This window comes from Rhinolophus sinicus, linkage group LG04 (genome assembly GCF_036562045.2).
Source record: "Rhinolophus sinicus isolate RSC01 linkage group LG04, ASM3656204v1, whole genome shotgun sequence".
NCBI classification, from domain to species: Eukaryota; Metazoa; Chordata; class Mammalia; order Chiroptera; family Rhinolophidae; genus Rhinolophus; species Rhinolophus sinicus.
This window is the reverse complement of record NC_133754.1, coordinates 76,956,629-76,976,712: the sequence shown is the minus strand read 5'-3', so window position 1 is coordinate 76,976,712 and position 20,084 is coordinate 76,956,629. Positions and strand designations below refer to the sequence as shown.

Genomic DNA, 20,084 nt, shown 5'->3' with positions numbered 1-20,084 from the left:
CTGGAAGCTTGAATTCTGCAACCCAGGTGTTAGCAGAGCCATGGTCCGTCTGAAGACTCCAGAGTAGGATCCTTCCTTGCCTCTCCCAGCTACTGGTGGTTACCAGCAATCCGTGGTGCTCCTTGGCTTATAGGTGCATCACTCCCATCTCTGCCTCTGTCACCATGTGTCTTTCTTTCCTCTGTCTCTAGGTCTAAATTTCCCTCTTTTTTTTTTTTTTTTAATCAGAATACCAGTCATTGGAATAAGACCCAGCCTAATCCATTATGACCTCATCTTAACTTGATAACATCTGCAAAAACTCTATTTCCAAATAAGGTCACATTCCAGGTACCGGGGATTAGAACTTGGACCGATCTTTTGGGGAAGGACAATTCAACCTGTAACAAAGGGTGTGGTGTGTGTGTGCTATTCTTCTCTCTCGACCAGTCTGAACCTTCTCTGGAGGGGCTTGTTCCACATGGGCAGGTTGTCCCCAAGGCAGCTTCACAACTTCAGATAATTGTATTACATAGTTAGCATGCTCTTTTTTTTTTTTGTAAAAAAGAAAGAAAAGAGAGAAAGAAAAAAAATTAGACTAATCTATTCTTCAAATATTTGAGGGCCTATTATGTACCCAACTCTGTTCCAGCATCTGGATATACAGAGGTGAATAAGCCAGACCTGGGCTCTGACCTGATTAAATAAAATTTATTTGACTGTACTTCAAATCTTGCCAAGAGTATAACAAACTCTGTTGGCAAATGCATGATTAAAAAGTTTTTAAGAGGAAAGAAAATGAATCATTTTTTCACTTAGAGTTAAACTAAGACTACAATTAGGACAATGTTATTTCATAGAACTATGCCTTATCTATGAGGGCTTCTGGCAAAAATGTGAAGCCCAGTTTTGAGTGTCCTGAACTCGAGCACATCAGGGAGACCAGGGCAGCCAGCAGGGCTGGGTAGTGAAGGAATGGCACAGGGAAGTGAGCTGATGAGAGCGCCTTCCCGAGGACCAGGTAACAGGTGGTTCTGGATGGCCTCACGGGGCATCAGGCTGTACTGAGTCCTGAATCACCTTGCTGACCATTGGAGCAACCACGGTGAAGCTCCTTATGAGGTTGTCTAGGCCCAGTGAGCATGCTGGGTGACACAGAAAAGAAACGCCCTGGACGGTATTCAGCATTCAGGGAATTAACTCCACACCTGCTCTGGATTAGTCTTTGTATCTTCCAGCTTCACAAACAGTTTTCCTCCCTTTCCTATCACTGCAGAGCTCTTACAGGGGCAGGGCTTTGTAATGGGGAAAAAAAGTATCTGCTAATCACATATCTGGTAAAGGACTTGTATCCAGAATACATAAAGAATTCTTATAACTCAATAATAAAAAAGACAAAAATTCAACTTAAAAAATGGGCAAAGGACTTGAATAGACATTTCTTCAACAAAGATAGACAAATAGCCAATAGGCATGTGAAAAGATACTCAACTTCATTTGTCATCAGGGAAAGGCAAATGAAAACCACAATGAGATATCACATCGTGCCCATTGTATTGGTGAGAATGTAGAGTTACTGGAACCCTCATACACGGCTCGTGGGAATATAAAATGGTGCAGCCAATTTGGAAAACATTCTGACAGTTCCTCAAAGCTTTAACAGAGTTCCCACATGACCCAGCAATTCCATGCCAAGTATATTCCCAAGAGAAATGAAACCATATGTCCACAAAAACTTGGACATAAATGTTCAGAGCAGCAGTATTCATAATATCCAAAAAGAAGGGAAAAACAAATGTCCATCAACTAAAGAATAGAGTACATTCATACAATGGAATATTTGAGAATAAAAAGTACTGACTCATGGTAAAACCTTGAAAACATTATGCTCAGTGAAAGAAGCCAGCAACAAAAGACAACATATTGTGTCACTCTATTTTTATAAAATATCCCGAATCGGTAAATTTGTAGAGACAGAACATAGTTTACTGATAGCCCGGATGTGATGGCAGGAGGAAATGGGGAGTGACTGCTAATGTACTAAGGGATATGCAGTTCCTTTTTGGGGGTGATACAAATATTATAAAATTGATCATGGTGATGGTTATACAACTCTGAATATATTAAAGCCACTGAATTGTACACTTTAAATGGATGAATTGTATGGTGTGTGAATTCAATCTTGATAAAGCTGTTACATTTTTAAAAGGTGAATATGCTCAGTATATTTAAAACCTAATTTCATTTCCTTTCCTTCCTTCCTTCCTTCCTTCCTTCCTTCCTTCCTTCCTTCCTTCCTTCCTTCCTTCTTTCCATCAAATTTATAAGCCTTAAATGGAATATGTCTACTCCATGGAATAAAATATGATTATATCATCAGTTGGGTGATAAGAAAAATAGCAAACCAAAAGTGAAAAGTTCATTTAATTTGAGGAACTACCGGCAGAGAGAGAATATCTGAGATGTAAGCAAATCTTCTTAATAACATTTATTCTTTTTTCATTCAACACATATTTATGGGACATTTATTAAACATTTGAGGCATTGCACTAGGTGCTATTTTATGATTTCAAAGCAATATAGACGTGTATTTCCATCTCAGGTATCTGAGACCAAATTTCACAAGTTTATAACCAGTCGGCCAAGGCTACACCCTCCCTTCCTTCTAGTAGTTTTTTGAGCACTGACTTTGGTCTATCACAAATTGCTTAGAAAGAATAACACACTTTTGGAAATCTCTTGATATTTACAGAAATGCAAAACACTTTCTTAGGACATAAAATAGCTGTGTGTCTTGAACAATGAGTTTGTCTGATAGCACCGTTGGGAATCTTTAGACCCACGAGGAGTAGAATGTGGAGAAGTCCAGTGTGCCTGTCTGGTTCCTCTCTCCATCACTGGGGGGTACAGATCTGCTTTGGTTTAAAGAGGGCTGGAAACTTGACCCAGCTGGGATCAGCAACTTATGCCAGCCTAATGGCCCCTGGAGAAACTGGTTGGTTATGAAATTGCTGTCAGGAGACTCAGGTCTACCAGGGTCAATCAGAACTCATTTTTCTTTAGAGCAAATCCAAATCTTAGATCAGCGTGACTTAAGAGTGTTGCCTGAGGCCCCACCCCGGTCCTGTGACCCTGCATCTCTGAAGGTGGGTCAGATGGTGCTTACAGTCTCAGAACATTTACAAACTGCTACCTGTGACTGAATTCAGATCTGGATTGCCAAGGTCCCTTTAAAAGCAAAGAGAGTTGGAACTTTATATTAGGTTGGTGCACAAGTAATGGTGGTTTAAAAGGTTAAAAACAATTGCAAAAACTGCAATTACTTTTGCACCTCCCTAATAATTCAGGATTCTTCGAGGCTAGAAAGAATTCCCTGGACCTGTTCTAATTTATGCTTAAGTCTTCAGAACTTAATTGAATTGGGTTCTGGAGCTTTCGCGTATGGGCAGTGAAAGTAGCCATTCGTCTCATCAATTTAAGGATCATGCCTTTCATTTACCTTCACTATTTGCAGGTCAATCCAATTATCTTCCTCCTGGAATTAGCAATGAAGTAGTAAAATAATCCAGGAGAAAAGGTGTCTATATGTATTCCTCACAGATTTTACTCCTGTGAAACAACGCTATTTAGAGAAAGTAGACTTTTCCTAGGGAATAGAATGTAACTTTAAAACAAAACTCAAAGGAAAAATACTTTAGCCAAAGAATTAAGCCACTAAAATGTATGCGTTATTTTAGGCAAAAAGTATTTTCTCCATTCAGTGGCTGAATTTTCTCAATTATTTACCAATAGTCATAATTCCAAAAGTATCTTATTCTCATTCATTGATTCAAGATTAGTTATTGAGTAACTATACTTTGTCAGACAATTATGTGAAATTTTAATATGTAGTTTGAAGATTTTAAGAATGGGAGCAAATGGTAGACCAGACCAGGAAAGACAAATACACGACTCTGTCCATGTTTACAGCCCTTTTGATTTGGATGATCCACTTTTAATTTAATCACTCAGCTGTCTTTTAAGGATCCTTCCTTCACAAGGGAGAAAGGTGGGCTCTGCTGAATTCATTAGAACACCATCCTGTAAGGAGAAAAGAAACTTTGAACAATAGATGCTACTTTCAGCAACCACTGCCAATGTTCTGAGAGCACTAATTTCCTTTCAGCCAGATAACAACGGCTGATTTGCCTCCTTTCCCATTGATTCAATACTTTTCTGCCATTTTAAAAACATGTTACATAAACCCTTAGAAATCTTTTGTGAAGATACATTCAATGTTTTTCAGCAGCGATCCTTTGCTGTCATGCTTCAAGGCACAGAGACGGCTCCCCGCCTCCTTGAATCGGGGTGAGCGTTGATATCCATTTTTCACGATAAACACCCTGGAAAGGGCTTCATCATCCTGAGACCTGAGGTGTTCTTTTCCTGACAAAAAGTCTCCTTGGCAAATGTGCCTCATTTAGTGCAAAGTCATTTTAAATGCAACGATATATGTACATGACTCCCCTCATTTGAAAACGCAGTTATCCCTTGTTTTACAACAAACTTACATTATTAAACTAAGAACATTTCAACCCAGGCTCAATGGCTCCTCTCAAGGTTTCTGAAGAACTTAGTCTGAGGTGGCCCTTCAACCACACTGTTTCCTCATCAAGTGGCTCGTTGGTTAGTGATGGGGATTTGACTCCATCATGTTCATTCCCCCCCCTCCCCCCTCCACGTTCCTTGGAATTCTGGGTCACTCAAGGATCCCCTTTGCTGTCAGTGTTAAACAAGCACAGCTCCAGGACACCAGTGAATAAACGTATGCTTAATACATCACCATCCCTAACGATGAGCTGAGGTTTCTGCAGGTATGACCACACTCTCAGTAAGACATGCCTTTTCCCACTGTAATGGTGTGTTAGGTTCTACACAGTTTCCGTGCTGTGTTGGGATCCAGAGTGGTGGTCTCTGAGTAAGCCTTCATGCGGACAGGCGGACAAGCATCAATCCATCAACAACATGCAAGGTTTCAGGCTGTAGTACACTGTGAGAAGTTGCACAGAAGCCCAGATCTATTGTAAGTTTTTCTGCTCCTCAAGGCCCAGGAGACATTTTTGTGCATTTAGACTTTGGGAGGGAACCCATGCCTGTCACCTTATTCTGAATTCTCCAGTCCTTAAGGATTTTGATTGATTGGTGACCCAAGCTAAGATACACCCTTTCTGGGACTTTCTATAAAATGGAAAAACTCCACGAGCTGCAGAAACAGATGGCAGCTACTGCTATCATGTGGAACCTCCTTTTTCTAGGATGGAAGTAGCAGTATAGGACGGTGGCCATAGATCCCAAGGTTGGCTCCTGTGTGTGGACAAGGCACAGACCAGGGCCTGCCCTGTGCAAGGCAGGACAGAGCAGGGCCCAGGACTTCCATGCAGCATCCGCTCAAAGGCTGTTTGCTACAGGGCAGGCCCCTACTTAGACAGTTCATCCAAGTTACTACTTGAAAAGAAAGGGGAAAATGACAGAGTCAAACAAATGAAGAGTAAGGCTCTCCTTACCTCCAGAAAAAATAAAGTTTTGTTTTTTGTTTTTTTTTGAAGTAGGGACTTTTATGTATAGAATCATCCAAGAATAATATAGTCACAATTTCTGTGGCCTTGATTGGTAATGAAGCTATTATTCAAACAGAAAATGAAAACCTTTCCACCACGGAGGTCCACTTGGCTGAATGTTTGGGACAACAAAGGAGCAGCTATTGAAACAGTGAGAGGAGAAGCAAGGCCAGTGCATAGCGGCTGGGTAGGAAAGACGGAGCCGAGTTGGCCTGGCCCTTCAGCATGCACATAACCCTGGACCAGGACCCGTTGTTGGGCAGGGGGGCGATGCCTGCCACATTGCACATGACGTTGTAGACATCCACTGAGCGGATTGGAGCGGCTCTGAAGTTGGATTTGAAATCTGAAAGGGAAAGGCAGGCAAACAAGTTGTCAGAGTTGTTCACCAACAGAGAGGGGCCGAGTCACAAGGTGGAGGAATTGTGCTCTGGCTTCAGGCTTCGGGCAGCGTTGGGCTTGGAAAATCAGCTCTGTCAGGGGAAATGGCAATGCGATTGTGAACGTAGAAGAGTATCTGGAAGGCTATTGCTTAGGAAAGGGAGTCACTTTCTCCGGCTCATGAAAGTGAGTGTCTTTAAAAGACAAACCAGAAAATACACTGTCCTCTGCATAACTGTGCTCGCTTGTGACAGCAGAGCTTTCCTGGAGAAGCAGAAGGGCCACCTGAAACTGCTCATTTCTGCCGAGCACTGGAGAGCAGGTGTGGTCACAGAAGTTTGACTGTCTTGCTGGGCTCCCCTAAACCCAAGTAAATGGCATACTTATCACCTATCTGGCAGGGACTGGTTAGTCAGAGTGCCAATTTCGACTGCAGAGGCCTCACAGCAACTCAAGAATGTTTCTCCATTTTCCTGCCACTTGGGGGTCCCTGGGCTGGACGGACTGGGGAACTAACAGTGCAGCCCCAGCACTGGCTAACTCAGAGCAACAGCAAAGTTACATGATTCAACGAAAAACATGTCAACCCAGGCTCAATGGCACTTCTCAGGGTTTCCTAAATAACATTTGGAAGATCAACTGGACATTCCTCGGGAGCCTTTCACTGGCAGATAAAATAACTTAGCCATGTGGAAAATTAGTGAACTGTGTTGGAGTTAGGGCGCAAGGAAAGCGCAGGGAGATCTCATGGAGAAGAGTGTTGTGTTTCTTCCCAGGCGCTGAGCACCAAACTCGAGCAGTGACACAGGAGTGTGAAGGGCAGAGCTGGCCATTCCCAGCCTCGTAAGCCAGGGCACTAAGGGAAGGATTTCAATCAGGAGCGTACCTACTCCTTCTCCACAGGAGGCAAGTAAGATGTGACTGCAGACTGTTTGTCTGTTGAAGAGCAAATGTAAGAGTTGAGTAATGTACATCAGGCGATTCACTTTTAGGCCCCAAACCAGAGCTTCCGACAAAATACCCAAAGCTACACTGAGGTTGAATTCAGGAGGGAGATTTTACCTATCGATAAAGGCCTATGAATGTGCTTTTTAGTCCATCTAAGATTTTTAAAGGAAATGGGTAGTTGGGGGGCTGTAAAGCCACATTCTCTATCTTAGAAAATAATCTTTATAATTGCTTTGCTAAAAGGGTCACATATACTTTATTTAAAAAGCAAACAGATACCAATAGCAACATAATCCAGAAGTGCCAGCACCAAATTCTGCTCTGTGTCAACGCTGAAATTACAAAATATGGAAGAAAAGTTATATACAGAAACTCTGCCACAGAGCATGTTAGATCCAGGGCAAGTGATGGGTCTTGCTCACTCTGGAGTATTAAAGTAGAATTCAGTATAAAGAGGGTCACGGGCTCTCCAACCAGCCTGCAGTCACTTACAAGCTGGGTAATGTCAGGAAATGGGCAGGGACATGGTACCTAAGTCATAGCTCCAGGCTCGCTGGATATGCTCAGTAAATGGTAGCGAGTAATAGTAAGAAACATGTAGAAGAAATGCCCGGCAAGGGCAAACTAGGGATTGAAAATACTCCATAAATTCTCTGGTGAGTTCCCTTTGCTTTTGGGGGAGGGAAGATAAGTGTCAGCCTCACCTCAGGGTAAAAACAGTTTTAAAAACACCCAGAACCTCCCTGGAGAGAAGAATGTAGGGGCTGCTCCAGGATGCCACCCCTTCTTAATATCAAGGAAATTTGTACAGTTAGACAAAGATGGTGGTTGTACTTCCCCAGAGAAAAATCAACTGCAGCCTGAGAAATTAATGGAAGCGTTGCCCCAGTGACAGGGAAGCAAGTCCTCTCCTTCCTTCTGACTTGCCACGGACCTGGATGGGATGATCACATCGCCCCATCACGTGGTGGCCATGACCTTGTCACATGTGTGGATGGGGGTATGTGTGGGGTGGACAATAGTAAATCCAGGGTATCCTTCCCCAGCCTTTCAAACACTCACTTCTTTAACACTTGGCAAAAATACTGAGATAAGCTCTACAGATAAAAGTGTTGGAGAAGACTTTTTTTTTTTTTTTTTTTTTTTTTTTTTTTAACGTTGAAGGTACAAAATCAAATCCTGTGCCCATAAGCAGGAAGGAGAATTGGGTTTTCTTTCCCATTCCATCTGGTTCATGGCTTCCTATTCTGCAAGGCTGGGATGTTGGGCCCAATGCAGACATGATCCAAGCTGGAACGAGAGCTTGTAGCAAATTCCTGAACAGCAAAACAACACCTGATCCAATTTGGGAGGACCCAGCCAAGCTCTGCTACCTCGAGATGGCATTTTGAACCTGGACTGGGAATCCGTGTGATTCCCATGGGTTTAAATTGTGTGGATATTAAAACTGTTTCTCTTAAAGCGAGAACGTTCTGCGGGCTCACGCAGTGTCTGGCCACCTTGGGCTGCTCTCCGAGTGGGGCTTGCTGACTTGGAGGCAGCTCACTGAATCACGCTCCTGCTGTCTCATCAGGAGTGTGGAGTTGTCTGGGGCAAGATTAGGCTGTTCAAATTAGAAACAGGGATTAACCAGAGAGAGGCTATCTTCCAGACTGATTCCCCGTTCTCTTAGCTGGACCAGACTTCCTGGCTTCTAAAACTGTATGTGGGCAGCCATAACAATGCCCAGCTTTCTCCCTAAGCAAGAAGCCCATACAATTAATCAGGAGGGACATACCTTTATCTCAAAGTGCAGCTAGATAGCTGTTAATGGCCTCACTCTTAAATTTTCTTCTGAGTAAACAGCCAGTGTGTAAAGCTGTTCAATCTTTCATGAGAATTGGAGCCAGAAGCGTGATGGTTTGCGGGAGGCTCTCAAGGCTGTATCTGCCTGGAAACATTTTAGCAATTAGCCCAGGCCATTTTCATCAGGGATTGTCTTTCTGTCTATAAAAGACTTAGGCTTTTAGTTTTAAAGGAGAACATGATGGAGGCCTTTGTTAATGGACAAAATCTCCCCACTGAATTTGACTCTAAGCTAATGCCGCTTTGGGTACTTTGTTTAAATTTTTTGGTTTAAGGCTAGATTTGCTTCCGCTTTAAAATATGCCTGAGACTCTTGCTCATAAACACTCCTTCATCTGACAACTGTTTTGCATTCATGATCTTTTTCCTCTCTGGGGAAGGAGGAGGTGATGCTTTTGAATGAAAGCCCGGCTGTCGGATACTCTCCCGTGTAAAAGCCGTGAACTTGGAATGTCTCCAACCTAATCTAGCAGTTAACCTCAACGAAGTCCTCAGGGCTCCATCACTAATTCATTTAAAATTGAGTTCCACAGACCTGACCAGGGCGTGGCTGACAGGGAGCACGTGAGAACTATTATTGGCTGATGGCAGCCTGTTGGAGAGCCTCCACACTTTCCCTAAGGCCAGTGTCTGGGACCCAGTCAGGGCTCTATAAATGTTTGCTGCTACTGGTTCTGGTGCTTCCTTCGGGACTGAGAACTTGAATCACAAGTGGGAAAGGATTTGGACCAAAGAGTTCCCTAAACTAAGGCTCCCCGTGGCCCTCGTGGAGGGTGACAAAATAGATACCTCATAGTTCTCAGCAGCTAGTTTGTGTTAAGTAGAGTGACTCAAAACAGGTGGGTTGACATATGTCTTTGTCTTGCAACATCAAGAAGAACAGGGTTTCTAGCCATAATCTCTAATTTATAATTGGAAAGGAAAGCGTGGACTTTCATGGGCTGAAGCATTTTGATCAACATCCAGAAAAATGCATGTGGAAAGTGGATATCAGGGGAAGCTTTTTATGTTTAATCAGGAGGGTGGGCAGTAGTAAGAGAGAAGAATAGCTCATGAGCCAGTCAACGGATGGATGATGGCTGTTAAATGCTTCTTATCCTAATTTATTTTGAAAGAAGCGGGGTGTTTCGGTAGTAGTGTGATCTTCAGAGTGTTTGATAAACTTTTCCAAAATGTGAATTTACAGTGCTCTACCAATTAAAGCCAATGACCAACTAGGCCCTCTTCACCCCACCTGTCTTCCAGCCCTAAGAATTTATCTGGTCAATGGAGGCACAGTAAATTTGCCTTCATCCTAGACATCTCTTGTCATTCTGGCTCGTTCTCAAAGTTAGTCTCCAGGTCACTTCCTAGCCGCCCTTGAGCACATCCCAGCTTCTGGTTGGGCCTGAAACTAGATGACTCCCTTAGGGTTGGGTGCTGTATGCAGGGAAAAACTGTGGAAGTCAGACCCGTGAAGCAGTCACGTCAGTTTGGAAACTCACAGCTGTCAGCAACCTGATGTCTGAAAAGCTTTCCTGGACATCAGATAGCTGTGAAATAACATTTTGATAAATTAAGTAAAAAATGAATCACAAACATGTGGAATACATTTTCTTCGCTGCACTCAAGATTTAAAATTTACAAGGGAAACTATTTGGCCACATTTGCCAAACCCAAGAAGCATTTGAAAGCAAGCCAACAAAAGATGTTTCATGGAGACCGGCTGGGTTTGCTCAGCTTTCCTCATAAAGAGGGTTCATTAAAAAAAAAAAAAAAAAATCATGCCAGCCTTCACTAGCACCATAAGCCCCATGGAGAGACGTCCTTGGAAATGGCTGACTAAGAAAATGTGGTCATTTCCCCACCTACCAGGTCCAAAGGCCAGGAAGATGCCCCTCATGTCCATGAGCTCATTGTCGTAGCCGTGCCATCCACGCTGCCAGCCCTCCCTCTTGCCAGTGCTGTTCATCCAAAACGGCAGCATCTCCCGATTCTGAAATCAAGCAAAGCAATTACATCCCACTGTATCCCAACAAATCCGTGAGCAGCTGGTCCACACCACCACCCAACTGGGGACTCCCTTCTCGGCATTGGAGTCATCCAGCTTTATCTGGATCACGTTCTATTCCAGGTAGCTAAGACTTTTGAAGGCAGCCCATTAAATTGCCAAAGAGTTCTAGTCATGAAGGTATTTTCTTACATGAAGCCGAACTGTACCTCATAATCAGCTTTAGAAGCACTCAATATAGCATGTTAGCAACAGAAAGGATGATAAAGTGTTTCTGTGGTATAATAAAAATTATATTTGGCCTTTGTCCCAGGTTCCTGGCACAGAGCTCCTAAAAGCCTTGGAATTTCCTGAGTGATAGGAGTGCCTTTTGTTATTTTATAAAGAGCCCCCTTTTTCCATACCTGAGTTTATGCCAATAAGATGACTTTTTGGGGCGAGGGGACTAGATGGCTTCAGGATGGGGGACTGGAGATGGGAGGAAATAACTGCCTGACTAGATGGTTAGAACTTTCTGCCCCATCCTTTGACCAACGATTTAGTCACTCATGCCCACACAGTGAAATCCTGCATAAAACTCTGGAACAACATGACCAGGGAGCTTCTGGGTTAGTGAGCCCATTGATGTGCTGGGAGGGTGTGCCCAAAGCGAGCAGGGGTGCTCTGTACCCCTCACCCTCTGTGCATCTCTTCCCTTTGGCTGTCATAATTCTAGCACCTTTCTGAGTTCTGTGATTCAGTCCAGTGAATTATTGAACCTGAAGGGGTTTGTGAGAACCCTCAAACTTGTAGCCAAGTTAAACTCAAGGAAGGGTAGGCTGGCATCTGAAGTGGGGCAGTCTTGGGAAACTGAGCCCCTTAATGTTGGGGGCTGTTCTAACCCTAGGTAGTTAGTGTTGGAATTGAGTTGAATTGTAGGAAAGCCAATTGCTGTCAGAGAATTGTTAGAAAACACAGTGTCTAATCTAATCACCTCATCTTTCTAGGAAAACACTTGAAGCTCAGAGGCAGTCCATTCACGACCATCCCAATGTTCTTTCTGTCATACATCCTGCCTTCAAGTTCCACCCTTGGGTGCAGCTCCAAATAAATTAGTCCCCTCCTCTCCATTTAGTCAAACGTTTGAAGATGGCGCTCATGCTCCCCTTACGAGGCCTTGCGTATCTTTATTTCCTTCAATCATTCTCCATTTGCGATGGGTTTCAAAACCATCACTTCCCTCTCACCCTTCTTTCCTTCAGAATTAGCTTTTCTTACACTGCAGGCAGGGCTTACTTGTGAGATAAAAGGCTTAAAGGTCTTGTGACTCCTGAGGAGGCTGTACCCAGTGCGACATCCCCAAACGTTTCATTGCAGAGCCCTTCATTCCTTCCTGATATTCCAATAACCTTCTTGCTAAGCGGGGTTTAATATTGCAAATATTCCAAATGCAGGCGTTAGAAATGACTGGTCATGATGCATGAGTGGAATCAAAACAGCTAAAGTACCAGCGACTCACAGGTTGGCTCACAAGACTTGGAAGAGTCCCGTGTAGTTAGTGGGCCACACAGCTCACCGAGAGCCGACACTGACAGTCGCTTCGTCGTCACAGCATCCCAGTGTGGAGGACGTGATGTCCCCCACTTTGTAGTTGGAAGAACCAAGGCACAGAGAGGTTAAAGACACACAACTGTTGAGAGGCAGGGCTGGGACTGAAACCCAGATTCTCAGTCTCCTGGTCCTTCTACACCTTTCACTCTTCATAGCCAGAGGTCACTGCAGTGCTCCCGCCAGCTCTGGACAGTGAGGTGTCCCCCCGTCCCTTGCCTCTGCACTCCCTGAGTGGTGGCCAGTTATCAAGTATAGAGAAGAGATTTGGGAATTGGATTGGCACGGGGTTAAAGTCCAGTTTGCCACTTTCTAGCTCTGTAATCCTGGGCAGGTCCTTAGTTTCTCTGAGCTTGTTTCCTTACTGATGTGGCAATAGCTGCCTCACACAGTGTTTGGAGGACATGACATGACGGTGTGCTAAGTGCCTGATGCACAATAGGTGGCCACTAAGTGGCTGCGGATGGTCACCCAATGTAGTGGCTGTGGGGTGAGGCACGCTGGTCCTGTGCAGCAGGACAGGCATGGTTGTGAGGGCTGAACTCTCCTTTGCTTATTTAGCTGTCATATCACATTGCACACCCATCCAGTCTCACCCCATAAATCGCTCCCTGGCATTACTGCTTTCCAAATCGCACTATTTCATTGACTCTCTGTTTCCTGAATTTCCATCATTCCTGGTCCCTCCTTCTCCAGCTGTAGCTCGTATTTTTCCATGGGAATGTTTTTATTAACTTACTGCGTTTCTCACTCGTTAGATGGTTTTTGTTCCTTCTCTGTCTGTGGTGACGATCACCACACAGCCCGAGTTAGCTTCGTCGGCTCACTCGCGGTGTTGCTTCCTCTCTCACAGTCTACTGACTCAGTGACTCCTGCGTCAGGAGTGGACATTTTGTTCCTAACGAGGTCACTAATTATGAATCCCACAGGACATACGTACTCCATGACAAAGGGGCAGGTGTAAGGGAGAAAAAGACTGATGCCCTGATTTTAAAATTCCACAAATACCACATAGAGCAATGAAAATCTCAGCCCTGCAGGTAACTGGGGATCGGTCTGACCATAGGCAAATCCACTAATTTTTATTAAAAGGGCAAACTCTTCCAGTGTAACAATTGTTCTTTTTTATTTTAAAAAGTAATAATGAACTGTCTGGTTTTATGGAAACTAACCATTTCGTCGAAGTGACTGAATGGAATACGTTACATATGCAGCCTTCATTTCAAAACAGTGCATTGAACGATTTTCTTCCTTTTCCTTTCCTACCTAGTAGCTTTCACCGTCTTCATACTGTCCCCACATTATCCCCCAAAATGCTTGCATATGAGGTGGTGCAGCCTCCAGAGCAGGAATCCCCAGGCAGCGGGCCCTCAAGCTCCCGCTTGAGGTGCCTGACCCGTCCTGACCTTACCAGGTCCAGGACTGCCACACAGTGCCACCTAGTGACAGCCTAGGGAGATGTCCAGACCCTCCTGAGCTGGCCAAAGGTGAGCGCGGTAGAGAAGCTGTGTGTGTGTGTGTGTGTGTGTGTGTGTGTGTGTGTGTGTGTGTGTAGGGAGGGAGGAGGGGAGTACCCCTAAGATTGGGGTCTCTAAAAAAAGGCAGGCCCGTTGTAGGGTGGGCAGCCAGTTTCCAGAAGTGATAGGAAACCCCCAGTCTTTCTGCAGCATGGCGTGGAAGGCCCAGTAAGGGACCTGCCTGCCAGGGGTGGTTCCCCACTAATTAAAAGGAAGGGGTCTACCCCATGAAAGCCATGAAGGGATGGGGTGTCATTGGTGAGAGGAGTCCCAGGCAAGGGTGGGGGCATCCCTGCCAGGACGTGGGAGAAGGCAATGATTTAAGAGCCTATTTATTCACTTGAACAGACATGCACTGAGTTCTGAATCTGCCAGCCACTCTGCTAGGCTTTCGGGATGGGGGGCACATTTAAGGGAGGCAATTCCTTCACCTAAAAGAGCTCATCCTTCGTGAGGAAAGACGAGGGGTTGCAGCTTCTGTGCAGTGTTTCCCAAGCAAGCAAGGACCCGGAGGGCGCACCCTGAGCCCGAAGCAGTGAGGCAGGTCCCAGCAGGGAGGAGGCCGTGGGCCTGAGAAGAAGCAGGAGCCCTGCGGTGAGAATCACTGTCAGTGGGCATGGGGCTGAGTGTGTGTGTGTGTGCGTGTGTGTGTGTGTGTGTACGAGTGTGTGTAGCCATGGAACCAAGGAGGCCACATAGGAAGCTCTAACAAAAGGGTGGTCCCCCAGTAACAGGACCCTTGGGAATTCTGTTAGTGGGGAAGGTCTGACACACAGAAGACCCTGAGAGGCAAGGAGCCCTTGTGTCACCTCACATGGGAAACGCATCAGAAGGAAGCAGCCATCAGAGTCAGACTGTTGGAAGGAGTGAGAGGAACTGTGAGTTTCCTGCTCTCAAGTGCCTACCTGCCAATCCAACAGGGTGACCAACTGGCCCAGTTTGCCTGGGGCTGAGGGGTTCCAGGGAAGCAAGGCTTTCAGTTTTAAAACCAGGACAGCCCTAGCTAAACTGGGACAAGGTGGTGACTCTCCAATGAGCACTCCCTGGGAAATTTAAATAAAATCCTCAGCAAGCCTAATCCTCAGCATATTCTAGTGCCTTCAGGACCCTCCTCTCTGCGTGGGTGGAGAGCTGGGCCAGGACCCACCTCGATGAGCCACTAAGCTAGTTAATCATCTCTAACGGGAAGGAGCCCCAGCTAGCTCCACATGAAGAAACACTGCGAGACATAGTTGAGTTATTATGTTTCTAGATATTTGTGTGCTTTTTTTTAATTTCAGTGTCTTTGTCGTATTTTGTTGCCCGCGCTCCACTTTCAGCTGACCATGAAAATGCCCGCCATCAGCTTGCTTGAATTTGGTGCGTCAGGGGAATACCTATGAGATAAGAGTTATAGTCTCTAGACTAGGTCTTTGTCTTAATCACACTGAGCATTAAAAAAAAGTAACATTCACTGTTTACCCCCAAATCAGCAAACTTTAATGAAGTTTGTTCAACACTTGCCTGCACACATCTCTATGCATTCACCATTTGAGGATTTCTTCATGGTGGTGAATTGAGATGTCTGGGGACAGAGTCAGAGATGAGGCAGGGTTGGGAATGAGGGTGCAGATAGAAGGAGGGATGGAAGGACAGAAAGGAGAAGGAAGTGGCCTGAACGGTTGTGTTCATTATTGTCTGTTTGCACGTGGCCAAGTTACTTGGTTTGGCAATCTCTCAGGGCGCTTACTCTTTTTTTAATTGTTGTATTTTTTAAATACATTAGCATGTCTGTTTCTCTCGTCCATTCCTTCTGATCTCCCCTCAGAGCGTAGATCAGAAAATGGTTGCTAAGCCACAGAAAAAAATTACTCCTGAGAACCCAGGAGGGCTGCCAGCTGCTGGGACAACATCTGGACTCCAGCTCTTGCCCTGTACCACGAAATGACTTCTCGCAGGGCGGCCGAGGATGTGGAAATCCGGCCGTCCTTCGTGGCTTCCCTCTCCGACCAGAGGAGATGCTCAGGGCTTTGTCTAGTTCCTCCCACTCTGTCTGGATGACTTCCTTTCCAGGTACCCCCATGAGGCCACAGCAGGCTCTCCCACCGCAAAACCCAGAGCACTCACTGTCTGCACTGCTGGATCCCAACCGGCTGTGCAGAGACTGCCCTGACCTTATCCTGGGTCCCAATTTGGGGTATTTGCGCTCGGTAAGTCAGGGTAAGGCGGGAATCTCTCTTTTAAAATAATCTCCCCCCCCCGCCCAGGTGACTGGGGTGCATCGTCAGGCCTGGAAGAGCCTGGAAGTCATTCACCTGGCATCTTTCATGTGCCATGTTAAGCGATGCTTCGTCCTTTTCTGAGGACACTTCGTGTTTATACTGTGTTACCATGCTGAGTCTGTGCTTTCGGCCTATATAGGTCGCTTTCCAAAGCAGGAGCCAGTGTGCCCCACCGGCTTTTGCAGCCAGTCTCATTGGCTGGTGCCCGTGGGGTCCTGGTTGTTAAACACTTTGACTATCACCCCTCCTTTCAACCACTAACAGTACAATTCTTCCAGGGAAGTGGAGTCAGGGACCCAAGTTTCTCCATCGTTCCCTTGATGAGGCATCTCACCAGATCTCTAGGGCACCGGGGAACTCAACTGAAATCTGGTCAGATTAAAACAAATAAAATGTGAGCACCTATCTAGGTGTGTGAGGGGCCTCATAAAAATCAAATCTACTTTATTCTCCCAGGACACGGGTATATCAAGAACCTCCCAGGCCCCCCAAAATACAGTAAACTTCTGGCACCACCTCAGGCTGAAAGAGGGATGCAATAATGTACAAGTCAGGGTGGCATCAATTCTTCAGCAGCAGTTGGGCTGGCTCTGGGGGTTTTGCTGCTGGGGGTTAAGGTTGAGCTTTGGTTTCAATGAAAAGCCACTGTTGCTCAGATTTTGTGGCATTGCTATTTTAAATGCTCCTCCCAACAGGCTTCCTGGTGGCATGACTCCTTGGAGCGTCTGTGGGACAGGTGGTTACGAACCTTACTATGTGTGCTTGCCACATACCACTGCAAAGAGATGTCCATCTGGCAGGTTCTCTTTCTCTGTCTTAGGAGGCTGCCTCTTTCCAAAACAGAATTTAATTGCACAGACCTCAGGCCCTGGTCTGACCCTGGGAAGCCCATTGCCACACACAGCCTAAGCCTTGAGATGAAAAATGCCAGACAGCAAAACCAGCAGGGATCAAAAGAAACAGGGTTCCTTGGAGGAGAGAGAGGTGTCGGAGGAGAGCACTGAGTGGATGGTGTTTCTTTTTCTATTTTTTGTCCCCAGGATTTTGTTTATTGAAGGGCACCAGGGGTGAGGAGGGTATGCATGTGCTCTCATATGGCTTTCACAGACAACCCTAATCACCACCAAAGAGCAAGCAGCCTCTCTCTAGCACTCAACACCCAGCTTCCTGAAGCTCAATTAGTCAGGCCTGGACAGTACCACTCTAGCTGCCACTAAAACTCAGAAGCCACATTTCCCAGATCATCTTGATTTTTCCAAATATTGTTGGGTCCAGGCCTAACTGCCATTCAGCCACATAGAATTGAGCCTGGCTTTCATATCCTTTGCCAGTTTTCAAAATAAATCTTTCTCACGGAGACAAATATTGGCCTCCTTTAGAAGCTTGGGCCTGAAGTTGCTGCACTTCTTTCTACTCAAATAAGAGTCCAGAAGCTCAACAATGAAACATCATGTTTCCCAATCTTTCACCAGGTTCGGGTCGTATCTGGCCACCTTTCTGAGCACAGTGGCGTGAGGTGGACACGGTCCAAGAGAGGCCACAGGAATTAGCCCTTGAAGGTGGAAGGGACTGGGGTTTGCTGATATGACCTGCCCTTGGGTTCCAGCTGTGGGCTAATGGAAGCTAGGAGAATTTCCACTAGTGGTTTCAACACCCGTTCCCCTTTGAAATCTCTTCTAGGGCTACTAATAATTATCCAAATTTAAAGTCCTGACTTAGCTTTCCTCTCTGTTTACTTGCTTACTGATTTACAAGCCTACAAAACGAACAACCTATTGAACCTATTGAATTAAGTGTCTTAATATTTCTTAACTCAGATCCCACTCACTTATACTGAGCCTCGGCCATGCACTAGTTTCCATGGAGGAAGATGAAGGTCAAGATGCTGCAGACCTGACCTCAAGGAGCTTCCACCCCAGGAAGGAAGAGTACAAAGGCAGACAAACATATATGGCACCCGGGGGAGTGATTCAGAGTTTTATGAGAATTCTCAGATGGAGGAAATTAGGGAAGAGTTGGGTCTTTCATGGAAGAGATGGTATTTGAGAAATAGAAGAATTTTGGAGGAACAGTTCACAAATTTAGTTCCTCAACTCTGTTTTACTTACAAGCTATGAGTTCTATCATCCTGAGGATTATGGGTCATGATGCTCCCCCGTGAAACTTCTCCATAGTTTTCCATTGCACTTAAGATAAAATACCATCATTCCCATGGCCTAACCCGATCGGACCCCTGCTCAGCGGGGCAGCCTCGTCCATGCCTCTTTCTTTCTCCTCACTCCCCACAATTGGCCATGTGGTCCATTCTGTCAGTTCCTCTCATTCTCGAAGCTCTTTCTTTCTTGCTTCAGATTCTTCAAGTATCCCTCTTCCCTGGCCTGGAAAGTGACCCCCTCTCCCTGACCAAGCCATGACCACTCATTCTTCAGCTTTCAGCCTCGAAGTCACTCTCTCAGAGAGACCTTCTGCCCCCTCATCTAAAGTGGCTTCTCTCTTCTCCCAGACAATCTCTTTCATAATACTCTTTTTCCGTCATCGCATTTAACACAATTTGTAACTGCACATTTATTTGTTTGTTTGGCATGAATCTTGATTTAATATTTGACTCCTTCCCTAGGCTTCAAGCTCCATGAGGGCAGGAGCTGCCAAAGGCTCCATATGCTAATTTGAATTAGAACTTTGTTGGGCTACATGGAGTAGGCACTCATCAAATATTTGTTGATTTTAGCAGTTGATGTGTTTAGATAGTAATGGATTTTACGGTGGAGGATGGCAGCGTGTACTTGAGTTAGGTGGAATCTACCCACTGTATTTCTCCACTCCGCATTTTGCTGTTTGCTCCTGACTATCCCATATGCCAAGGACATTTAGCACCACTGGGCCTGGCTCCTGAGGGGCCTTGGATCACCCAGACGTGACAAGCAGTCTGCCCCAGAACCCCTTTGGGAGGGATAGGTGTGGAACATGTGTGACTCCCTGTGACTGCAGAAAACCCCTGGGAGGGGAGAGTGGGGTCCACTGGTTTGAGGCTCAGATGCTCCAGTGAAGAGTGTGACCCTTGACCCTGGCAAGGATAAACAATGGAAAGGACAGTGGCCAGGTCTCAGGGAGACAGAGGATGTTGGGAAGCACCAGTTAGGCAGCCCTATTTCCTTGCCTGGCAGGTGTGGTAGGCTGGGGCTTGACCTGTGCAGGCAGCCTGTTTTTTTAACCTCTTCATGTTTAGTCCTTTGGGAATATGAGCACCTTTAGATTTCTGCCCTTGCAGGAGAGGAGGCCAGAGAAAGGATTGGCAGTGATTGGAAATCCAGTCTGTATATTAAAGAGTGTGGAGCGGAAGCAAACTGCAGGGAGCCACTGTGCAAGGCGCTCGCTTTTCCATGGCAACGTCAGCAGTCACGCTGGATAATTGTGCAGTTCCAGGTGACAAATAAAATCTGTTTCCCTGTCTTTATCTTTTTTTCAGTGACAGCTCTCTAAGCAACCTACCCACCCCCATCCCCCAAAAAAACAAAACCTAACTCAGTTAAGACTTCCTGTTAGAGCAGCTGGCTGCCTTAGAGTCTGCAAAACTTAAATTGGTGGGGAAAAAGTTGGCGCTTATATGGGAGCAGCAGTTTTGCCAAGGAAGCAAAATCGTGCATGTTTATGGGATGGCAGCGTTGGGGAAAAGCGAAGAGAGATGGGATTCTATTTTATTGGCCCCCGACCAGCATCAATTTGTCCTGACTCAGCTGTTTTCCTAATCATGGCTCAACCAGAAAAACGACCCCTCTGCTACCAAACCCAGCCCCAGAGAGAACGCTTGCACGTCAGAGAATTTTGTGCCGCGGCTGATGCAAAGTGCAGTCCTGCACAGACGGGCATCACGCACGCTCTGGATTGGGAGGGAGGGTGCAGAGTAAAGCCGCGTTCTTCTACCATGTGGGGAGAGATTCTGCCAATAGGAGTGTGGGAGCTTAATGGCCCTGGTACAGAG

The 20,084-nt window shown here is 45.6% G+C and overlaps 1 protein-coding gene across 3 annotated transcripts in view; it reads right to left on the bottom strand.

Moving 5' to 3' along the window:
- Positions 1-2,452: 2,452 nt before the first annotated feature.
- ENPP6 (ectonucleotide pyrophosphatase/phosphodiesterase 6) overlaps positions 2,453-20,084 on the bottom strand; it is a 169,043-nt gene continuing 151,411 nt past the window's right edge. For all 3 annotated transcript variants that reach the window (XM_074329849.1, XM_019736178.2, XM_019736176.2), the window contains 2 exons: positions 10,602-10,725; positions 2,453-5,922 (listed from right to left, as the gene is read on the bottom strand). In XM_074329849.1, coding sequence (XP_074185950.1) covers positions 5,717-5,922; positions 10,602-10,725 — 330 coding nt within the window. In that variant the 3' untranslated portion in view covers positions 2,453-5,716. The remainder of the gene's footprint in view (positions 5,923-10,601; positions 10,726-20,084) is intronic.